This window comes from Ictalurus punctatus, chromosome 1, assembly GCF_001660625.3.
Source record: "Ictalurus punctatus breed USDA103 chromosome 1, Coco_2.0, whole genome shotgun sequence".
NCBI lineage: Eukaryota > Metazoa > Chordata > Actinopteri > Siluriformes > Ictaluridae > Ictalurus > Ictalurus punctatus.
The window spans coordinates 19,228,020-19,252,236 of NC_030416.2; the positions used below are offsets into that span (position 1 = coordinate 19,228,020).

General features: G+C 38.9%; 2 protein-coding genes across 3 annotated transcripts in view; both read right to left on the reverse strand.

Moving 5' to 3' along the window:
* The window catches only part of rsu1 (Ras suppressor protein 1), a 33,160-nt gene extending 17,142 nt beyond the window's left edge, over positions 1-16,018 (reverse strand). The window contains exons 1-7 of one of the 2 annotated variants that reach the window (XM_017474780.3): positions 15,863-16,018; positions 14,094-14,205; positions 13,687-13,737; positions 9,509-9,629; positions 6,710-6,828; positions 5,722-5,804; positions 5,087-5,201 (exon numbers count right to left, since the gene is read on the reverse strand). In XM_017474780.3, the coding sequence (XP_017330269.1) occupies positions 5,087-5,201; positions 5,722-5,804; positions 6,710-6,828; positions 9,509-9,629; positions 13,687-13,737; positions 14,094-14,205; positions 15,863-15,958 (697 nt within the window). In that variant the 5' untranslated portion in view covers positions 15,959-16,018. Of the gene's footprint in view, positions 1-5,086; positions 5,202-5,721; positions 5,805-6,709; positions 6,829-9,508; positions 9,630-13,686; positions 13,738-14,093; positions 14,206-14,345; positions 14,496-15,862 lie in introns of those variants that run through there. The other variant, XM_017474790.2, reaches the window with a different exon arrangement.
* A 1,107-nt stretch (positions 16,019-17,125) lies between these two features.
* cubn (cubilin (intrinsic factor-cobalamin receptor)) overlaps positions 17,126-24,217 on the reverse strand; it is a 32,143-nt gene continuing 25,051 nt past the window's right edge. Inside the window, exons 56-66 of the mRNA XM_017474769.3 lie at positions 24,005-24,193; positions 23,128-23,257; positions 22,284-22,501; positions 20,933-21,132; positions 20,613-20,775; positions 20,155-20,363; positions 19,899-20,043; positions 19,598-19,779; positions 18,958-19,123; positions 17,602-17,837; positions 17,126-17,473 (exon numbers count right to left, since the gene is read on the reverse strand). Of these exons, the coding sequence (XP_017330258.1) occupies positions 17,366-17,473; positions 17,602-17,837; positions 18,958-19,123; positions 19,598-19,779; positions 19,899-20,043; positions 20,155-20,363; positions 20,613-20,775; positions 20,933-21,132; positions 22,284-22,501; positions 23,128-23,257; positions 24,005-24,193 (1,946 nt within the window). The 3' untranslated portion in view covers positions 17,126-17,365. The remainder of the gene's footprint in view (positions 17,474-17,601; positions 17,838-18,957; positions 19,124-19,597; positions 19,780-19,898; positions 20,044-20,154; positions 20,364-20,612; positions 20,776-20,932; positions 21,133-22,283; positions 22,502-23,127; positions 23,258-24,004; positions 24,194-24,217) is intronic.

Sequence of the window (24,217 nt, forward strand, 5' to 3'; positions counted from 1 at the left end):
TTCAACTTCCCAGTTATCACATCATCCTGTTAAGATCCTGCTTTAGAGATCAAGAGCTTATGCTAGGATGAAACTTCTCTCCAATGAGAGTTGCTTTTAAAGATAATTATCATTGAAACCAATGAATAAACCACATAGTACAAAATTAAACCTTAAACAAAGATCTAAAATTTTCCTATCACCTATTATGATTCCTTTACTGTTCCGTACTGCCAGGGATTGAAGAAGAGTCACCCTGAATAGGGTTTGGAGTCCTAAAGTGCCTTCACCATGTTACTCTTCTTTTGTCCCTGCTCTTTCATGGTGTTCCTTCCTCTCCCTGTAGAACTCCCCTTCTGCCTTTCCCTCATCTGTGCGCTTGGCTGCTCCTTGTTAGCTGGGCTCTGCTCTTTACTTCCTCCCTCTCCCTCTCTCTCTCTCTCTCACTCACTCACTCACTCACATCTGTGGCAGCTCTAACAAGACTGGGCTTTGTGAAAAAAAGATTAAGGAGACATAACGTTAGGGTCTTAATAAGCTCCATATTCACAGCCTTTCCTACAGGGGTCCAGTATTCACAGACTTTCCTACAGAGGTCCAAGAGAGGCCACGGCAGGGAAGCCACCCATCTCACACTCATTTTTTACACGCATCACCTGGTGCATTTTTTTTTTTTAACAGACGCCTGATGCTGTGGATGAAATAATTTAATAAGAAACTACTAGATATAAAAGACACCGTCCCCTCTGAAAGTACTGGAATATCAAGGCCAATTCTTTTGTTTTTGCTATACACTGAAGACATCTGGGATTGAGATCAAAAGATGAATGAGACGACGGATCAGAATTTCAGCTTTCATTTTCTGATATTTACATCTAGTGTAAGAATAGGAACAGATAGTCTGAAAAGTACATTTAAGTAAATAACACTTAATATTTGGTTGCATATCACTTAAAATAACTGCATGAAGTGACCAAACTGTTGCATTCTTTTTTTTTTGTGATACTTCGGGTTCACTTCATATTTTGCACTCCCTACAATTTGCACATGTACAGTTTTTTTTTTTTTTTTTTACTACATTTAATATATTATAATTGTACATAATTGTAGTTTTACTATTTTACAATATAAGTATAATTTCTGTATAATTTTCTAAATTGTACACTTTTTCTAAAAATTTCTATTCATATATTCTTTTTTACCCCTTATTTTTATTTTTATTCTATTTTATCTTTTACATATCGGTGTGGTCGTAAAAAGCATTCCACTGCATGTCACAATACATGTATGTATGGTTATGTATGTGAGAAATAAGATTTGATTTCTCCATCTAAATTGGCAGGCAGAATGTTTCTGTGGACTTCTGAATTTATTCTGTTGCTACCATCATGAGTTACATCGTCAATAAAGATTAGAGGTTGTTGTATTGGATATGCCCAATGCTTGTGCAATGGCTCCGATTGATTTCCCCTCTTTTCTCAGCTTCAAAATGGCTTGCTTTTCTACCATAGACAGCTCTCTTGTTTTCATTTTGGTTTATCCATTTTAACAACAAATTTAGCCTTCACAGGTGAAACCCAGGGCTCAACCACAAGGAGATATTCAGAGCTATTAATTGTTTAAACAATCAATCTAACAGGGCAGACCCGGGCAACAAAAAAACACCCATCAGTCACATGTTCTAATATGTGTGATAACTTGAAAAATGTGTGGGTTACCAGATGTAATTAGAAGAAAATGAAAGCGGAAATTTTGATCTATTATCTCATATTCATCTTCTGATCTCAAACCCAAATGTCTTGAGCGTATAGCAAAAGAAAAAAAAAAAATTGGACTGTATGTTATCCCAAAATGAAGCTTCTTAATCGACAATAATAAACGAATAAAGTGACATACAGATTTGGTCCCATGAAAATTAGTCAGAAAAGAAACCTTTTTTTTTTGAAGTCTTATTGTTTATACTTAAAATGTAGTGCACACTGTAAGAAAACTGTTTGTTATCTATGGTAATTTACAGTAATGTTATTTGTTTATTGTTCACATGGGGGAAAAACTCTGGGTTGGTAACACACACACACACACACACACACACACACACACTACCTCACATACAGCATTAATTATTTCCTATAACTTCATGCCCTGTCAGTTTCATTCCTTACATAGTAAATACACACACACACACACACACACACACACACACACACACACATTTTAACCCTAGAATTCTGCAATTTCATGTTTCATGTCAATTTGTATGAACTGATTTTTTTCCCTTTCATTTATTTGGTTACACAATTTACTAATAAAGGACAAATAGAATAAAATATAAAAATAAAGAACAAAAAAAAAACAAAATAGTTTCACATGGAAGGATATAAAACATGTACCAGTAGCTTACCTGTAATGGTATTTACACATAAAATAAGACAGAAGTACTACCACAGCAAGGACATAATTTTTTTGACTTTCTGACCAAGGCACACCGGCAAATAATTCTGTTAGACATGATGTGGGCGATTTTAACTGTTTAAGGGAAATTATCACTACCTCAGGCAGCCCGTGTGTGTGTGTGGCCACCACAGAGTAGTGGGCATGTGTATCAGCCCACACTCAGAATAGCCTGATCAGACTCCATTTAAAAGTAGCCTTTCACACGGTGTGATTGCACAAGACTTTGAGCTCCCTATAACATGGCGTTTAAGATGAATGAAAGAAGCAAAGCATATATCAGTTTGTCGCACATAATAAGGATGACAGGAACACGACAGGAGCATATAGTTTGCAGAAATGTGCGCTTATATGTGTATTGTTTGTGGTTGTGCTTCTGACATATTCCCACACTTGTGAACACTCGGATTTAAGCCATGTCCACTTTGGGTTTAAATACAAATACAGACACAGCTTGTGTTATTGCCACAACTGTGTCATTGTTATACCCATACAGTTTACTAAGGCTGTAGCTCATTAAGCAAACTGCACACGGGATCGTCTACTACAGGCTTACTGTGAAATGCAAATCGCGGTTTAAAAAGCTGTTATAAAATAGTGAACATGGTCAACCACAGAGTAATCCAAAAGTTCAAGAAATAGTTATATTTAAACGTATTGTTATGTTATAAAATGTTATTGTGTGTCAGAACAAGTAAATGGTGTGGATGGCATTAGTATGGTTCACATGCTATTTGTTGGATGTGCACAGAATAAGCTACCTCAAAAAAGTGCTATATGAATTGTTGGAAGTATTTTGTTAGACTGATGTATGTCTTTATACCGTAGGCTATGTGCCATCACCAGGGTTGCCAAATCTATGGACCAAAGATGCACGCTTCCCAGTTGTTTTTTTTGTTGTGCAAATGCACATGCATGACAGGGCGAGAAGGTCAGTGTGCACTATGCCATGAGCACAGCACTTAAATTGCATGTTTAGGTTTGCACTGGTTTACATAACATGCCAGGGTTATTCTGCACAATGCAGCCAAAAATTACAGCTGAACATGGAGGCAAAAAGTTCAGTACATCACACTACAAGTGTGGAGAGCAGCAGATGATGCCTCCATTCTCAGCCTGCACCGGGTCAGCAGGGTGCACATCACCCAAAAATGATCGGCAGCCAATCACAACACTGCATCAGACACTCGGGAGGGTCACTCTGCTGAGGGTGTAGTGGACTGATTATGTGATAACTGTATATATTTATTTCTGTGTACACACCATGCCGTCTGACAAATAGCTGTTTTGAGAACAGATCAGGTTTTGGATTGATGGCTAATGCTGTCAGGTTACATGTTAAAGAGACAGAGACATGAAAGTAAAGCTTAAAATATATTTGAGACTCCGTAGTGAAGGCTGTTGTCCCACTGAGTTAGTCATAATGTTTTTTTAGAAAGCTTATTAGAAAGTTTCTTTAAAAAAATAAAATAATAAAACATAATAATAAAAAAAGGAACGGTGTCAATTGCAAGGATTTATTAGGTGCCCTTTCCTGACACTGAGCAACGCATGTGTTTGCTCATTTATTCATCCTCAGTAACCAGTTTGTCCTGGTATGGGTTTATAGTGGTTAGGGAGCCTATCCTGGGAACACTGGGCACAAGATGGGAGAATTCATCCCAGATCAGATGACAGCCCATCACAGTGCACCGCACGTGTGCGCCCACACACGCACGCCCACACACACGCACGCCCACACGCACGCACGCCCACACGCACGCACGCCCACACGCACGCACGCCCACACGCACGCACGCCCGCACGCACGCACGCCCGCACGCCCGCACGCCCGCACGCACGCACGCCCGCACGCACGCACGCACGCCCGCACGCACGCACGCCCACACGCACGCACGCCCACACGCACGCACGCCCACACACACGCACGCCCACACACAAGGTGCCATTTAACAGCCGATTGACTTACTAGCATGTTTTTGGTCAGTGGGAGTAAACTGGAGAATCTGGAGGAAACGGAGCAATGACAAATGTGCAAAACTCCACATGGGTAGTAACCCGAGATTGAGCCAGGTATGCAAGTGTCATGTTGTCAAAACTCTTTTTATAAATCTGTTTCAATAGATTTAGATTAGACAACTGAAAGTGCATGAGCTGTTCAACATTTGAATGTGGATTATTTGCCTTAGGATAAAGAAATGTTACAAGAATATGAATAATATTCAAACAGTCAAATTCAATACACAGCCACATACATAAATGACAGCATTAATGCCAGAGCATTTTATTATGCATTATTAATAATCTACCATGAATACAGTTTTGGTATGAATAGGAAAAATATGGAAACTCATCACACTCACACACAGGACAGGTTTTACTATATTTGTAACGACCACCCACTGACAATTAATACAGTCACAAATTAATGCTATATCTACACCTAAACCCAACCCCTTAGTAACCAATAGGACATTTTGTGCTGTTTTACTTTTTCAAATAAAAGCTTTAGTTTTTGCAAAAACATGATTTTTGTGAGAACCAGGTGAGTGTCAGGACTTTTGACACTAATCTGCTCTTATGATGACATTTTTGTCCTAGTCAACCTCTTACACAAACAGATGCACACGTGCACAAACACACTCACAAAACTCACCGAGTTCAGGAGGCAACACGGTCAGTCTGTTTCCCTGGATATGCAGCTCCTTCAGCTGGGACAGATCTCCAATCTCTTTAGGTAGAGAGATCAGGTCATTATCCCTCAGACTCAGCTATACAGACAGAGAGAGAGAGACAGAGAGAGAGAGAGAGAGAGAGAGAGAGAGAGAGAGAGAGAGAGAGAGAGAGAGAGAGAGAGAGAGAGAGAGAGAGAGAGAGAGAGAGAGAGAGAGAGAGAGAGAGAGAGAGAGAGAGAGAGAGAGAGAGAGAGAGAGAGAGAGAGAGAGAGAGAGAGAGAGACACAGGCTGGACAATGAGATTTGAGGTCACTGAGATCACCACATCAAGTACTGTTTACTCAATCTCCTTTTGCAGTTTTTTTTAACAGTAGTAAGCCTAAATGTATATAAAAAGCAGAAACGTTGTTCTTGTTAATTCTTTGTTATTGCAGGCATATACTGATGGAGACAAACAGTTTAGGACCAAAAACTGATCAAATCCGAGACAGCAAAGCACATAAACCACGCAAGAGTTTGTGATAAAGGACAACACACACTCTAAAGAATAAATCCACCTAACGGCACGATAAAAAAGGGGGATTGATTTCAAGGTAAATTTAGATAAATTACTCACTATCTGTAGCTTGGCCAGCTTGCCGATGTCTGGGGGCAGGATTTCAAAGTCGTTGTCACTGAGATAGAGTGCGCGCAGGGTGGCTGAAATGAGAGAGAAGGTGAGTGTAAGGCAGGCTGGGGTGCTGCAGGCCTGAGTCGAGCACCGTGTGATCAATAGAGATATTCAGAGTTGATTAATACTACATGCCCAGACTCTGTGTCTGTCTGATGAATGACTGACACACACACGCACACACAGAACAGAACGTGATCAAACAGTACACAGGTCCACTGCACGTGCTTTAGCATAGATTACGCAGGCACATTGACTCACAAACACATACACATATATACTCACACACAATACTACACAGCAGGGAAAATGCTAAACATAATGAGAACCATTTCAAGAGTATAATTTTACACAGAATCCAATCTACTCTCCTAACTGTAGGCATAAAGCATAGAACTTCAAAGAGTGCCTTTTCTATTCTACACCGTTTCTGTGATTTCGGTGGCTCGGAGCTGTTCTTACTCTCCCCTCCTCCTCTTCCTCCGATGTACGCTGGTGTCTCTGATTGTCCTTAATCACCTGAATCTCATTCATTAATCAGATCCATTTTAATTTGCTTGTGGAATCAGAAGTAATATCAGAGGCTGAACATCAGCAGTGATAAATAGAGCAAGGTGGGTGATGTGGAGGGGTGGAGGGAGATAAAGGACTGATTGCTATACGGTGCGTGCTTTCATCATGTCATCAGTATTAAAATAACAGCCCATTAGTGAACGTACAGCGCACTAGAGACGGTCAGCGATCATCACTGGGCCTCTAATGGGGAGGGGTTGATTGGAATAATGATGAAGTTTAGTCAGTTAACTGCTATCCTGTTTGCCCTGTGTTAGTGAGAACCACTGTGCATAGTGAGAAAAGGTGCATGCCTTAAGGAAGAGTAAGGAATGCACTGTGAGTGAGTGAGTGAGTGAGTGAGTGAGAGAGAGAGACTCACTAAGATAGAAGAAGTTTCCTGGCAGTGAGGACTCATTCAGGTTGTTGTAAGTCAAGTCCAGAACCTCCAGAGCTGGGAGAGAACCAAAGCCTCTTGGCAATGTGCTCAGTCTGTTCATCCTACATACATACATATACACACACACACATGCACACAAAACATGGACTCAAAATGCAGTGGTTAAACATTCAGAAATACACAGAGCTAATAATAAACATTAATATTCTTCCAATAAAATTACTGTAATATATATAATATATTATATGTAATAAATACACAAACATCAAAGATTCAAACGGTGTATCTGTTTCCCGAAAGATATTAATATGCATAAACATTACATCATGCCACTCCTACTTCAGTGTAAATTCAGTGTAAAGGTGTTATAGGGAACAAAATGGCATTAAATTGTTATGCAGAATAATGGTCCACATTACAACACAGTTCAAGCAATAAGAAATACACAATCTGCTAAATAGAAAATGTCCATACAATACAATACAATACTCATGACTCATTGATTCTGTATGTTTATCAAGATGTGATGGGGTAATAATACTTAACATGCCAACTTATATAATTTTGGGGATCTTCAGGGAAGCAGTACTAATGTGCAAAGTGTTGACGGTGCCAGACAATGTGTGAGAGCTAGCTGAGGAGTGCATGTGCATAATACAGTGAGCTCAAAGGCTGATTAACTCTGGCCATCTCCTCTCCACGTCCTCCCCAATTTCATTCCGCGCCCTTTTACCCCACGGCACAGCGACAGCAAGCTGTCGCACAAGATACACACAGCTTGTGAAGGATTTAAAAGACACAAACAAACTGATACCTCTCCGTGTTTGTGAAGCAATTACAAGAGGTGGGGAATTGTTTTGACAAATGAGCTCGGGTAGGCTGTCTCACACACGCTCTGGCCAGGACTCGCCACCACGAATACAGCGCCCCGGCTTATGTCTTCAAGATCATGCTAGGAAATGACGCGTCTGACACCAAATCAATAAAATTGTGGGGTGTTGGATGCAGGGGGAGATTGTGGAACTCCTTAATCCTGCGTGACATTGAGGAGGTCTCCTGCTCTTCCCATCCCACAGGGCTTAAAGCAGGCCCTCAGGATTTGAGTTATACTGAACTTGCTTTACTATGGGGCAGTATTACATCGCCCCTAAACTTTTTCAATCCAGATTAAAAACACACTTGTTTAACTTGTTAAACATGTATTTCATGATTTGGAGTTATTCTCAGAGATTTTTTTTAGTTATTAGTGATTTACAATGTGTCTTTAATATGCTTGATCATAAATACCTTATTTTAAACTTCTCACCTTTTGTACATAAAGCACAAACTCAAATTGAGTGCTAATATACACAACCAGTCAACGGTGTGTACAGAGATAGAATTTTCTTTTTTATTATTTAAGATATTTTCAAAAATATATCTGTTAAAATGCATGGTTTAAAAACTTTTTTCCTAAGACAAATGTAAATAGTGAATTAATGCTCATGCAAAATTGTATTTCTGAATCAAAATGTATTTTAATAAGTAGTTTTTACTTTAAAAAGTAATTTTCATTTTAAAATTAAGAGAAGCCGATTTTTGAATTTTAAGAAAAGGTTCCTGAAGCTGCTTGCAAAGATACACACAGTGTATAAAGCTTCATATGGAATATAAGGAGTACATTAAAAAACACATTTCATTTGTTTAACACTTTTCTTAGTCACTACGTAACTTCATATGTGCTATTTCATGGTGTTAAAGTCTTCAGTATTATTTTAACAGTAAAATACACTCACTGGCCACTTTATCATCTGTATTGGTGTGTGTGTGTTTGTGTTTGTGTGTGTGTGTGTGTGTGTGTGTGTGTGTGTGTGTGTGTGTGTGTGTGTGTGTGTAAATCCCTGCAGATCAACAGTTTCTGAAATACTTGATCTAGCCAGTCTGGCGCGAACAACCATGCCACAGTCAAAGTCCCTGAAATCACATTTCTCCCATTCTGATGTTTGATGTGAGCATTAACATAAGGTCTAGACCTGTATCTGCAGGATTTTATGCATTTTATTGCTACCACATGAATTGCTGATAGGCTAACTGCAGAAATAATTAGGGGTACATGTGTTCCTATTAAAGTGGCTGGTGAGTGTAGAACAAATCACAAATAAAAACCCTTTGGTTTGTCCAGGGTGAATGCAAACTTCACATTGGCAGTTCAGCTGTCTTTGGAAGTACATTTAATATTTTAAATACTTCCAACACTCAAAGTCAGCAGTTGCTATGCATTACATCACTTTGTCTCCATCATGTCTTCACTGGGAGTGTGAAGTCCCGATTTACATTTGTGTATGTATTAATATACATATAGTTGTATTTGTACAATAATTGTAATTTTCGATAAATAAATTCATATTCCAATATGTTCACAGGAAAAAAAGAGTTTTATAACAAGGAGATCATGGACATTACTGGTTATGACTGATGCTTTACAACATATACAATATATAAAAGTACTGTACTTTGCGGAGTATCGGGTCCATAGTTCTCAATAATTATAGAGTTTAGTAAGGACTACAATCAATGTCATGCATCATCATCAATGCAAACCCCTTACAGGAAAAGGTACATCACTGTTTGAATAAATAATACCTGATTAAACCAGTGCCCGTACATAGTGAGTCACTACTTCTATGGTTGGTTTTCAAAATTTATTTACACTCCAGCACAATGACTGTGGTAAAAATATATTTATACAAGTCCTCGGTAAAGAACTACAACAAACAGGAAATGGCAAAAACATTTTCTTACCCCAGATTTAGGTGCTTGAGTTTCTGAAGGCTGCTGATCTGAGTGGGAAGCTCTTCTATCTGATTGTTGAACATGTTCAGCACCTCCACGTTCTTAAGGTCGGCAATGTTTGGAGGTACGGCTATCAGAGAGAAAAACAGAGAAAGTGCAAAAACTATGTTGAAAACACAACCTTGAGGCCCTGTCAATTTAATTTTTATTTTTACAGTTTGGAATCACATTCCAAACATAAACATCACAAATGAACATTTCTGAAGCAAAACAAGCTTTTACTAAGCGTTATCAGGGACCGGGTCTGAGGGCTTGATAGTGACCTGGCAGGGTTTAACAAGCTAATTATAAGAGCCAGGGCATGGACACTCTGTCTTTGATGACTCAATTATGGGTCACTCGCCTAGCAATAGATTTGACATTTTAATGATGGAGGCGTTTAGCAGAGCGCTTCTGTTCTCCTCTCCTTCCACGGCTGGCAGTCCCACTGGTGCTCCTGAGACAAAGATAGATGAGGATAACAGGGCACCTATCTGATTACTGGCTGATCAATTGGCCTTCATTATACTGGTGGGTGGGGATTTACACAAACACACTGACATGAGTGCCTTCAGAGGAAACAGTTCCACCGAGTGCATGCAAGGCATACTGAAACAATAACAAAGCCATTTCAAGGTTCTGGCATGGACCAGCAAACTGACACACGCCATTTATCAATACCTTTGAGCTTTTAAACCTCAGGCTACCAGCTGATGTGTCTGTGAGCTTTAAAGCAGGACAAAGCGTTTCAAATCACAGCAAGGTATGAAATAGTGAAATATTCTGGAGTAAAAATAAAAAGATTTGCTTCTGCATGTATTGAGAGAAAATGAGGCATCATCACAAATTTTAAGGCATGTTACCTAGGAGAACTTTAATGGTACTGCTCAACACATATGTAGAACATTCTAAATGTTAAAAAGAAAAAAGAAAATAAAAGAAAAACTGAAGGATATAAATACAATGACACACTTAGATGCCAGTTAGGTAAATTGTTCTGTATCCTTACAGTTTATTTAGCACTTAAAAATTTTAAGTTTCTTCTGTTAACCTCAATGAACAAGACTGTCTGTATGTCTGTCAATGCGCTTACAATTAGTCCCCTATCCCCCCAAGTCCCCAATCCAAGTTGAGAAGGCCACATAGCTGCACCCTTGAGTCCTAATTCAATCTAGAAACTCAACGTGTCTCATATGATCCTATTTCATCAGGATGAATCTATTTTTCACCATATTAAGGGAGAGTTTGCCTTTATTAAATAGCAAATCATCAGCCTATCACGATCAAAACAATTCATTAGTGCACACCTCTACTCAGCACATGATCATTCATGCATTTATCCAATCAGCCAGTCATGTAGCAGCAGCACAATGCATGAAAATCGGTTGATCAAGGTCAAGAGCTTCCATTAATGTTCACATCAAATATACAATGCAGGAGGGAGGGGGGAATCTCATTGTCTTTAAACATAGTTGTTGGTTCCAAACAGGCTGGTTTGAGTATTTCAGAAACTGCAGATCTCCTGGCATGTTCACACACACACACACACAAAAAAAAACACTCTCTAGAGTTTACAGACAATGGTGCAGAAAACAAAAGAACATCCAGGGCATTGAAGACACAATGTCTTGTTGATAAGAGAGGTCAGAGGAGAATGGCCAGACCGGTTCAAGCTGACTTCGGTAACTCAAATAACCACTCTTTACATCCATGGTGAGCAAAACCATAACATCTCAGCATGCACAAAACATCTGCTGTTGTAGCCCAGCCAAAGCAAGAAGATCGCAATTGGGTTCCATTCCTGTCAGCCAAGAACCGGAATCTGAGGCCATCAAAGGCACAGACTCACCAAAAGTGGACAGATGACGGCTGCAAAAACATCACCTAATATTTATCCAATCTTCAGCTTTACAGTTTCAGTAGCTCTCTACACACTGTAGCCTCAGATTTGTGTGTTTCGCTAAGAGGAGAGAGAGGCTTTTCTGAAAAATATATTCATAACTACATCCTGAAAAAGAAAAAAGGGTCAAATGAGACCGCTGAAGTTTCTAAATTGAAGAAGGAGTCAATGGTGCAGCTATGTGTCCTTCTCAACCGGGAATGAGGACTAGGGACTTGGACCCATTCCTTCATACAGACATAAATACAAACAGCTATACAGACAGACATGCAAACATAGACAGACAAAAATACAGTCTTGCCACTGAGGGCAGCAGAAGAAAGAGAGTTAGGTAACAGCTTAATCCTGGATCTGGGAGAACATGCACAACTCCACATCGACAGGAATCAGAGCTCAGGATGCAGCTGAGGACCCTGAAGCTGTGAAGTGCCACCAGCCGGTGTAATGTCCTCAGAAGAGTGGTGTTCAAACCTCTAGGACAGTTCCAGAGACATGTAGAAGATATACCAAAGAGTGCTGGAGCTGCTCTGCTGGCTTACTAAGTAAATTCGTTGCTTTTCCTTTAATTTGTTTTTAGTTAAATGTATATACCTGAATGTACTTGAATGAACGTGTGAGCGTGAATATGTGAGCTCACAAAGTCAAATGCCTTGGCTACATCTCTGTGAAACCACAAAGTCATTAATGGGCCACATGATTGATAGTAATAAGTGAAAGCAATGTAAAGAAGGGATGGTGGAGAGAAGTTTCAAACCTTTACCCTTACTATATATCTCTCTTCTTCTCTCTCTCTCATTACACTGCCTGTGTCTTTCCCATCCTCTCCAGCTCAGGGTATTTTACTCACCAGTCTCACTAATGAAAGGGTTTCAAATGCCACTGTAATTTCTGACTACCTTGAAAAGTTCAAGAGATAGCACACTTTACATCTCTGAATTTTATGAAGACAGGATAGGACCATGGGAATAAGCAGTACGAGTTACTGAGGAAAAAGAACAGATCTGCCACTTGAAATTCAGATGATGATAAGGCTAAATCGTATCTTGAAACTGAATATAGAAATGAAGCCAATACACAGAAATCAGTTGTCTATTTGCAAAACTCTATCTAAACAATCTACTGTAGTTAAATTACTTGACAAGAAAGATGCAGAGCATCCTAACCTGCAAATGACTTGAAAATGAATTTATGAATCTCCCCTTCGGGTGAAGAGACATGTTAAGCTAATTAAGGAGCTTCGCTAAAAATAACCCCCGACAAACATGAGCAATATCAAGTTGGGAGATCTTTGCTTTACGGAGATTACCATGGTGTGTTTATTTGCTCTGAATCCTTCTCTGGAACGAACAGTAAGTATGAGACCAAATGTGTGTGTCAGCTTAATGGCTCACTACTCTGTAGCAAAAATGGCAAGCTGAATAAAGACAGTATGGCTAGAAATGTTGCGGGTAGCATTGCCCCCCTCACAGCTCCAGGGTCCCTGGTTCAATCCTGACTCGGGATACTGTGTGTGTGTGTGTGGTACATGTTCACAGAGGTTTCACATAGATTTCCTTAGAGCGCCCTCAAATATGCCAGTAGGTGGATTGTCTACATTAAATTGCCTCTAGGTGTGAATGTAAGCATGCGTAAATCTGTGTTCATGGAGCCCTGAGATAGACTGCCGTCCCATGCAGGGGTGTATTCCTGCCTTGTGCCCAGCATTCCTGGGATAGGCACTGAATCCACTTCGATCATGACCAGAATGGAGTGTTTACTGAAGATGAACAAATGTTTAAAGGTCTTACAGTGTAGACATTTTCAACTAAAATCTAAATAGAGATTATTCTTAAACCTGCTAAATGTATGTTTGGATTTTCATATTAACATTTAGAATCTGGTTGACTATATAAAACTCTATGTGTAACATTTATTAACGCAGACTACATGCTATTTGAATGTTTTTTATGCTTGTATATTTTTTGCAAACTCTGTGTACATCAAGATACTCGGAGTGACACTCTGGCTAATACTGCCATCTAGTGGTTCCCATGAGAAAATCAAGAACATTTCAAGGAAGCTTGTAAGTTTGTATTAAGTTTGGAGATTGCTTTCTCCAAAACACATACTTTATAGATTCTCCACAAACTCGGGCATGATTTTAAAGGAGTCTCAGAAATGAAGTCCTCGCTATTACAGGTTATTACAGCAGACTGTTTCATGCAACAGCAGGTTGAAAGGACAGGGAAATGAAAGGACGTCTACTTACTCGTCAGCTTGTTGTGGCTCAAGACCAGTTGAGTTATGTTGGACAATGTGACTTCAATAAGACAAAATAAGAAAAGTTGGTGAGATACATTAAAGAGCATATACTTTTTAACATTACTGCCAGTTGGTCTTCTGCATAACAGATGAGAATAGATAACTGTGAAGGCTATATAAAGTGTGCTTTACAGTACATGTTATCCATATTACGTAGTTGGGGGGCACAACAACAAGAACCTGGTAACATCTGATTCTGAGTCAGTGACAATTCATCAAAAATACATGAAAAGTTATATTTATGTGTCATAGTTAGCAGATTTAGTCTAGCAAAGTAGCCGTGTGCATCATCGAGTGAAAAATGCCAACAAGAACTTGTACTCTGACATGGAAGATTTGATTAAAGATACTCACATAAGCCGGAAATGTCCAGCATGTTGGATATCCCCCTGTCACACATGTCCACCTCGCTAAGATTTTTATCCCTAGTCTCCTCCACTATCTTCTTCAAAGACTTTGACATTTTCTGCAAAGGAACAAAAGTGAACAACGTAAGTGCAAACTGTGTGAAACTGTTGCTATGAACGTTAGCGCGTTCTTACATCTACATCGGCTAAAGCGGCTAACATTTATCATTATAAAATAGATACAACTGCCCATTTTTACCTTGCTGGTTAAAGCAAAACTGTACAAAAACAAATACAATATTTTAAATATGTCCTCGGGCACTGTTATTCACTGCTTCCAGCAGCTGCTTCCCACCCAACCGGAAGTTGAAACGAAAAAATGAAATGCTTCACATTCCATAAAAGGGCACTTCCTGCATTCAGACACGAAGAGGATTCTCTGGGAGCGTTCCAGCCCCTTGTCCAATCAGCGTAAGCAAAAGCTATGTCGTCACTGGGAAGAACGCGATGGTCAGCGATCCCATCCAATCAAAACGCAAGCCAGTGCGGAGCTGTGTGTTTTCTCGTCTAAAACATGAAAGGAAGGTGTAACCGAAAAATGCTCCGCTGGGAAAGCAGATCTTTAGAGCATACACTTAAAGGTGCGTGTACCGGCTGGAGGATGGACACTTCGACCGGAAGTCATCTCTTAATAAAGGCCGGAAAGACTCGAAGCGTTTCTTTCCTCCGTTAGAGCGTGATATGAACACTTCATAGACGGAGAAGCGGGTTGTAGGACGCAAAAAAAGACATATCAACATCAAGCTATTTCAGGGTGTTGATTCATTTTTTGTGACAGCACGGTTCCGACAATAATATATATTTATGGCATTTGGCAGACGCCATTATCCAGGGGACTTGCATTCATCTCATTTATACAACTGGGCAGTTGAGGATCAAGGGCCTTGCTCAAGGGCCCAGCAGGGACCGCTTGGCATTGCTGGAATTTGAACTCACGACCTTCGATTTCTGTATAACAATCAGTGACTCATATATACAGTCATTAGTAACGCTGCACTCACACGGTCTTGTCAAACATAGTTGTTTGATGAGTTGAGTTAGGTGAATTACACTGGGTAGGATTTTTAACTGCACTATTAACCTTCAGGACTGCAAAAAACATAAACAACTACAACATAAGATTAAATGAGAGATCAGATGTAATTTTTCATTAGCAGTAACAGGAGGGAGGGGGATAACGCTTATTTACATAAGTAAATATGGTATTATATACAATTTGGAAAGGAAATCTGGCCTGCATAAATTCCACAGAATTTTATTATTTTTTATTTAATTTTAATTTCAGTAGAGGAGTGTCACAGAGTATGAGATGCACACAGAAAAAAAAAAGTCTTAACAGGAAGAACATTAAATAGTTGGTCATGTTTCTTGTGAATTTGATATCTAGATATTGTTTCAGATATTAGAAGACCACATAGAAGACCTTGGGGATTTCAAAAAGCAATAATATTTTCTAAATGCTGGATTGATGAGAAAGGATATGGAATCTAAATTGAACATCTATTCCAGCAAAAAAAAAAAAAAAAAAAGCATTATTATATACTATTTACTTTTAACAAGTTTATACATATTGATCTTATAATACCATAATTGCTTTCTCTGTGTAAAAGCCTGATGATTAAATCCCATAGGATTGTATTTTCCCTAAGGCCAGCCGTAAGCAGGTGTTTGTCTGCAGGCATTGTTTACCACCACCATCTGTAAGTTAAGGCTTACCTTGCATGGCAGACACATTCTTTGGCCTGTGTCCTGACTTTGGCACAAATGCAGGCCACGGTGAGCTGAGCCTCCTCTCTCCTTTCCTTGACTCATGGGGCAGAGGTAACCCAGTACACTTGTCCTCTACTCTGTGTGTGTGTGAGTGAGTGATCACCAGATTTAAACTGCCCTTACACTGATCCAATGTCCCTGTGTTTTGCTTGTTGAGTTGATCATTACAACAGGCACAGAAAAACAGTGGCCTCTATTTTTAGGCCTGATTATATTTAGTGGGAGGGGGGTAAAGTGGCCACAGAAACCTACAGCATGGGTGAACTTTTCTTTAATAAGAGAGAGAGTCCTGAAATTCAGAGTAATTGCAAACACTGTACTGTATTACACAGAACATACATAGAATGTCATACATGCTTAGAATATTGTTCACGTCATAGATATATCACCCGTGCTCATTTAAAAAAAAAAAAAATCTAGTTTCTAATATTATTAACAATTAATCATACAAAAAGACATAGATGCTGCTCCATGCATTTGTGCTGGAAAGACTGTTTTCTCCTATTGCCAAGGTCATTTTGTTGAACGTCAAATAAATACATACAGCTGAGAATTTCCCATGAGCTCACAAAGTTGACTAAAAAACTGACTATGTTCTTAATCTGCTTGTGTTCATTGTCTCTTGAGATGATATAATTTCACAGTTTCGATTCCCACAAATCATAAATATTTGCCATGGGCAGTTAATCTAAAACCTCTCTGTACACCTCAAAAACAGATTACAGTTTATAAGTTTCTTCCCAGTTCCAAGATTGTGTGAATGTGTGTATTCATGGTGCTACGTGAATCACTGGCATCCCCTCCAGGGGGTCTTCCATCTTACACCCAATGTTCAACAAGGATAGGCTCCATCACAACTGAAGAATACTGAAGATGAATGAATGAGAAATGCTACTTCTTGAAGATGTTCACAAATCTCATTCACAACATTTCAAGTCTTTTTTTTTTTTTTTTAATTTGAGCTGTTTTAGAAGTATTTTGAAGATAGTTGTGCTAACGGAACAATTAAATAATTTGCATGTTGGCACATTCTATATGGGTGTCTGTATGTATATTTTCATGTTTTAAGATAGTGGGATTTTCTTAATTGTGTATATATTGTAGATTTCACATTATTGATTCTGAATTTCAGCTGATATTAAGAGGCCATAGAGCATCAGTTCACCAAATTCTATGGTTTATGCAAACTCGACACGGTCACTGCAAATGTCCGGCAAAAAATGGCTTTATTTATCCAAAAAAATATATATGTATACATTTTATATACTGTATATTCCTCATTTTAAAACATGTACAAATATCACAAGATGATTAAACAATTATTAATTACATTAGACAGCGCTTATTGCACTCAACTGTGGTTTATATCATTGAAAATCTGTTTGTAAACATGTATCTAAGTATATGTATGTGTATTTATATGCATATGTAAATTTTTCCAGCTTCTCTTCAGCTACTCCATGTGAGCCTGAATCCAGAAGGCAACACAACAGACTGGGCATGGAACACAATGAAGACTTGGTGGGAGCTGGCTCTGAATGGGGCTATATTTGTCTCCTACACACAAAGGGGGGCAAAAAGGAGAACATTTTAACAATGTGGTACACGACACCATAGTGTTATGTAAGTCTAGAAGATACGTACTAAGGGATATTATACTCTCTACAAAACAAACTGTCCCATACCGTTCCACAGTATGGCCCAACAGGTGGTGAGCTGGCATCTGGACCATCATAAAGTTTCAGATAGTTGTTCTGGCAGTCTCCAGGGTCATCAATGCTAATCTGGTTGAATGTAACCATCACAACTCTTCCACTGGGTGCCCTAATACCCCACTCACAGTGAGTGCCATTTGGATAGGTAGCAGGGTAATCTGGACTGGTAAAGGAGCCGTGGTCTCCATACAACCCACCACCACAACCTGAGGAGGAAAATACAGGAAGTTAAAACTGTTAGAAAAATGCTATTGTAAGCTACTTGTGGAAGAACATTTTATAATGTCGGTTGTGCTGCATCATGCAAATTTATCTCACGGCTGCGAGTGCCAAGTCAATACACAATCAATGACAATTCAAGACTGTTCCAATCTGCATACTCTGCACTAAACAGCATGCATAAAAAAAAAATACAACCCCAATTCCAAAAAAGTTGGGACGCTGTGAAAAAATGTAAATAAAAACAGAATGCAATAATTTGCAAATCTCATAAACTCATATGTTATTTATAATAGAATATAGTAAACAAATCAAATGTTTAAACTGAGGAAATCTACCATTTTAAGAAAAAAAAATTAGGTCATTTTGAATTTGATGGCTGAAACATGTCTCAAAAAAGTTGGGACAGGGGCAACAAAAGACAGGAAAAAGTAATTGTACTAAAAGGAAACGGCTGGAGGAACTTTTGCAACTAATTAGGTTAATTGGCAAGAGGTTAGTAACATGATTGGGTATAATAAGAGTATCTTAAGAGAGGCAGAGTCTCTCAGAAATAAATATGGGATGGAATAATTTTTCTTAAAATGGCACATTTTCTCAGTTTAAACATTTGATATGTTTTCTATGTTATATTGTGAATAACATATGGGTTTATCATTGCATTCTGATTTTATTTACATTTGACACAATGTGCCAACTTTTTTGGAACTGGGGTTGTAGTAACAAGCTATTAATACTGTAGGATACAGTCTGTTCCTTTTTTGTCTTATTGTAACATAATATTGGTCACTCTTGGTGTTAGGTTTGTTGTTTCATCTCTCACTTTCCTTACTACCGTGATTGCCTGCTAGCTCTCTCCAGCCACCATCCAATCAGACCTCATTCATGTCTGAGTAGGGACGATGTCCCTGAACCAGTGATATTTTTTTTACATTTCATCTTCAACAAATTAATCCTATACATTGTTTATACTAAATCTGTAATGCTACTTTGTGTCTATGTCTTGGCCATTGTTAAAAGCACAATACAAATAAAATTTAATAGAACTGAATTGACATCCTGTATATATCATTATTAAACATGATCAGTTTATCAGCATGTGCTCACCTTGTGGGGAGGAAGTCCAGGTGATCTCAAAGCCATTTCGAGTAGCTGAGAAATCACTATGGAAGTGCAGGAAGAGTTCATTGGACTTGGGGAAGATAGGATTGGGCAGTGTGTTCCCACAGTGTTTGCCCAGTAGAGGAGCTGTAGCTGTGCTGCCGTTCCTCACCTGAAACACAAACAGGGAACATGACTGCACATCTGAACTATAACAGTATAGTTATAGTACAACAATAGCAGTTAGATGTGCAAGTATATTTGTTATCAGATTAAAATTAGCAGATAAACAGTAGTCTGGCAGGGATCAATTGAACAGTGCAGGACAATTAAACTAGGAAACAAACAACAGTGGAAGTCAGAAACTGCAAAAAAATTAAAAAGTGATAGAACACACAGGAAAGTGGCAAAACCTCACAAAGACAGTGAGTGAGAGAACTGGTTTAATATAATTAGTAATCAGGTGAATGGGATCAATATAATATCCAGACTGGAATCAGATGTGAAGTGGATTGACTATATAATATTAAATTGCTTTCAAGAATTTTACATCCTAATGCCACATGATTAACTTCACACAAGAGCTGTAACTGATTCAAATCAAGGGCTTGGTGATGCGGTTCATCACTTATCATCCTGTTCTCACCTCTAGATAGTCAAAGTTGCAGGAGGAGTGAGACTCCACATCAAAACTATCAAAGAACAGTGAGATGGAGCTGTTCTGAGGTGAGCGAAGGACAATGGTGCAGTCCATATCATGAGGATACACTGCAGGCCAGCCAGGGCTCTTGAGGTAACCATAAGACTGCTCATATACTCTGCTACATCCTTGTTAATTCCAAAGACAAATATACACAAAGACAATCATTTAGCTATTAAAAAACAAATACGTGTTAATAAGTATTACATGATCTGTAAATGTGGAAAAGAAACCAATTCTGACCCACCAGCCACTTGGTAGGTCAGACTAAAGCCATTGCCAGTGAAAAAGGTATCAGATTGGAAGGTGAGGTGCATGGTCCTGTCATAGCTGTAGAAGTCTGGGATGTGGGAGTCTGAACCACAGAACTTATGTGCCTGCCCATAGTCTCCCTAAAAAAGACCAAATATGCATAATGGGTCTTAGAGGAAAAGGAAAAACCCCACTGTTGTAATACAGAAGCGAAATTATGGCTGGTATGTTAACTCAATATGTTGACCTACCACAGGCCAGTCTTTCATCTCCAGGAAGTTGCTAGAGCAGCTTTGGCTGGGCTGCAGATGGAACTGTTGGACTATAATTTTCACTGCCTCCTGTGGTGGAGCATCAAGAACCCAGCGGCAGAAGGTGAAAGAAGGATATGCGTTGGGGTAGAATGGAGAAGTGATGGTCTGAGCTGTGGTTGTTGCATTATATATTCCTCCACATATTCCTGTGCAGATGCAAAAAAAAAAAATCTTTAAGCTAATTCAGTATGCCATATTTTAGACATTAGATGATTCGATCCTTGCTGGTCACTTTAATGTGCAGAAAAGCCATGCAAAATAGTGTAAAAACAAACTATTCATGTAGCTATAATATTAACACAATATTATTTAATCAATAATTAATTTATTACTTAATAATTATTGAATTTATATTAATTACAGGAAAAATCCTAAGGAAAAGGAGCCTGTCTTACTGTCAACTGCACTGTAGGTGGCGTTAAAGCCTCTGAAAGCCACTGAGCCATCAGTGACAAAGTGCACAGTCAGAAAATTACTGGCTGACACGAAGGCAGTAGGGATTACGGTTCCACAGAATGTTCCAACCAGTGGGTAATTAACACTGTCACCATCATAGATCTACAGAGGTAGAACAACCAGAGATGTTTAAAGAAGGACACTGACGATATACCAAAACGTTTCTTCATATATCATTAAAATGTAGATAAAAGGTCATTTTAAAGACCAAACAGATTTATATGTATTAGAATTCTTAAATTATTGTTTTTGTCTGTACCTTAACATAATCATATGGACATGAAGAGCCACCCTCCAGCTCAAAAGTGGTGAAAGAGAGGTTGATAGCTTTATTGGTTTCAACACCAATGGTCCAGAGACAGCTCAAGTATGGCTCATACTTTCCATTCATGTCAATGTCAGGAGAACCAAACATCCCAGAGGAGGAGGTAAGGTAGCCTCCACAACCCTGCTGAGTTCCTGAGTGAGCAAGGCAGAGAGAATATTCAAGTGCCTTTCCTAGTTTGCCAACATTGTACAAATACACAGCAGGTGGCGGTAAGTGTTCACTTATGTGAATTCCAGAATGTCACTTTTTTTTGTTGTTTTTTTTATTATTTTTTTTGCAATGCTTTAAGAGGATTACGCAACACACTTAATAAAAAACGGGGTAATCATGTAACCATAAACTGAGTAACCTGACCATAATCAGTGTGATTTAAATTTATGATTATGAAAGTACTCTTATAGTACTATACGTGTATATTGTCCTAAATGTCACTCATTCATCTCAATGCTAAAATCAGCTATCCCTAAGGGGTAAAGGAAAAGTCCCGAGCCATGTAAAGGAATCACAGTGTGGGAATGAAGGATTCTTATCTAGGATACAAACATGGCAAGCAGGAAGACATACAGATAAAGCTTGCTGGAGGATTTACTAAGCTGGCTTGTTGTTTTTCACACTAAAAACAGCTAATGGGTGTGAATGTAATGGGATTCAAATAAATGCATTAAAATCAAACAGAAATTAAATTTCATATAGGCAACTGAAGAAACATTTCATCTGTTTGTACAAATTTCAAAGAGACACATAATAAAACACTATCCTTCTGTTTCTGCCCTTTGATAACAGAAGCTGAGAGTGGAACCTTGTTTTTCATGTATTGAGACAAAGACCAAATGGATTGGCATGAATACACTTGCTTGTAACCACCGAGTTATGCTGAACGTGCCTGGCCCTGGAGGACAGAGGATAAAAGTGTGAGGGCAGCTTGTTTTCTATTGTTCACTAAGAGAAAGTAAAATTGATCCATCCAGGCAAGCTCTTGAGGCTCTAAGGTTTTGTCCAATGTGATCTGATTATTCTAAAAATACTGGCACATAAGAACAAAAGCTGTTTTGAAGCAGCAGTTGTTTGCCATGTGAACACCCCAGTTTGGCCCCTCCATCCACAAACCACTTTCTAATGCCTCTGGATGACTCACTCAGCAAATATTCCTGTGTGCCTCCTCTACAGAGCAGTTAAGGTCTATGTAGTAGAACAGCTACTTATAGGGAATATAGGAAATAGGGAATACACTTATGTAACTGATATTAAGATAGTGGCCGGAGTAGCAAAACAAACACTGTACCCAAAGTTTCTCTGTAGGTTGCCCTCCAACCTTCAGCAGCAACTGATGCATCTGTTTTGAATACAAGAAACATCTGATTGGTCAAAGACTTGAGGGTTGGGGGAAGCACACTGCCGCAAAACCGTCCAAGGAGTGGGGCCAGGGTGTTTGGTCCATCATAAACGGCCACGTAGTCAAAGGCACAGGTAGAGGAGGCTTCCAGGTGGAAACTGTTGAATCTAGCAAGTGGAGTAGCATAATACAATTTGTATTAAAAATAGCACTATATAATTACCCAGAAAGTTCCCTTTGGATGCAAAACATTATCTCAGATGGTACCTAAAATGTAAATTTTGAATATGTAAAGGAAACTGGGACGGAAATATTTCTTCTCTGAGACATGACAAAACAATGTCTCAATTCAGTTGGCTAGACAAAAGGTCTAGCACCTGCAAGGGAAACAAATGGAGAGTCACAGTATATATTTCTCACTGCACACCAGGGTGCCTCACTGGGTGAACAGAAGATGGAGGATGCAAGTGAAATGGTAGATTCTGAGTGTTCAAATAATTTGATAAGACACTTCTGAGTTTCATTGCTTTAGAGAAGAGCTGGATCAGTAATGTAAAAGTAGTACAGAGCATTACATGTCATATAAATATAAATAGATGAGATAGACGTTTTGTGTGGTTCAAAGATTGTAGGCTGTCCTGATGAAGCACAGTGAGTGTCCTTTCCCAACAGCTGCATATGGCTGATCCAGTGTTTCAGGGTTAATATTAATATAGCAATCACTATATGACTCCTGTCTTTCATTAAGTGTGTAAACAAAGTCCATGTAATTAAGTATATAACATAGGCTTACTTGAGTTCAACAATGCGATTGTCTTGTAAAGAGATGTGGTAGGTACAGTTCATGTTGTGGTGGTAGTGGATGACGGAGGCAGCAGGACTGCCAATTGTTCCAGTAGTCCCATTGAAAACACCTCCACATGCTGTAAACACAACAGTAACATTACTGTCCATTTAAATGATAAAGGTACATATTTAAAGACGTCTATATGGTCAAGAACAACACACAGGACAGCACTTATAAACTCATAAAGTACTTATAAGATAGAGCATGTTGGGGCTGCTATGCAAGATCTGGGCCTAGTATCCTACATCATGCCCCATCTTATAGTATACCATTCGACATAAGCTTGTTTCCTCCAGCAAAGAGCTTATAATGAAAGTGTGCAGAAGACCAAATGTCTGACTAAAAGAGAGTTTAGAGAGCACAAATTGTTCAAATAAACTATACAATCATCTAGTGAATGTGAGTGACTGTACATGTGTGTGTGTGTGTGTGTGTGTGTGTGTTTGGGTGCTCTCTTAAATCTCCCTTTTTGTTTGAAAAGTGTTGAGTCCTTTCAATCCAATCATTCCACATTTTTTGTACTCAGTGGAAGGCTGTGACATTCCTGCCAACAGGAAACAGGGGTAAACAACCAAAACCCATAGCCAGGGTTACTGCCAAGCTACAGGCATACCAGTACCTAAATTCACAAGTGCCCACAGTGTGTACCCTTCAAACCTTACAACTGCGTAAATGATTATGTTGCAGTAGTTAGCTTTACTTTAAAGGATATTATTATTAATAGTCATGGTATTAGATTTAGTGCATGTGTCAAATAAATAACATTGGATTATACTGTACGACTGACAACAATGAAAAATATATTTTGTTATATAATACTCACGAATGGCCATATATTCAGCCAGGAAGCCATTGTCATTGATAATGGAATCAGAGTAGAAGTTGATGAGCATGGGACCGAAAGTGGAGAATGGGCCTGGGATGGTGTTGCCACACAACGTGGCAAGAAGATTTCCACTCTCTGAAGAGCCCTTGTAGATCTTTACTCCATCAAAGGAACATGTTGAGTGAGCTAAAGCATTCGCCACAAATAAGT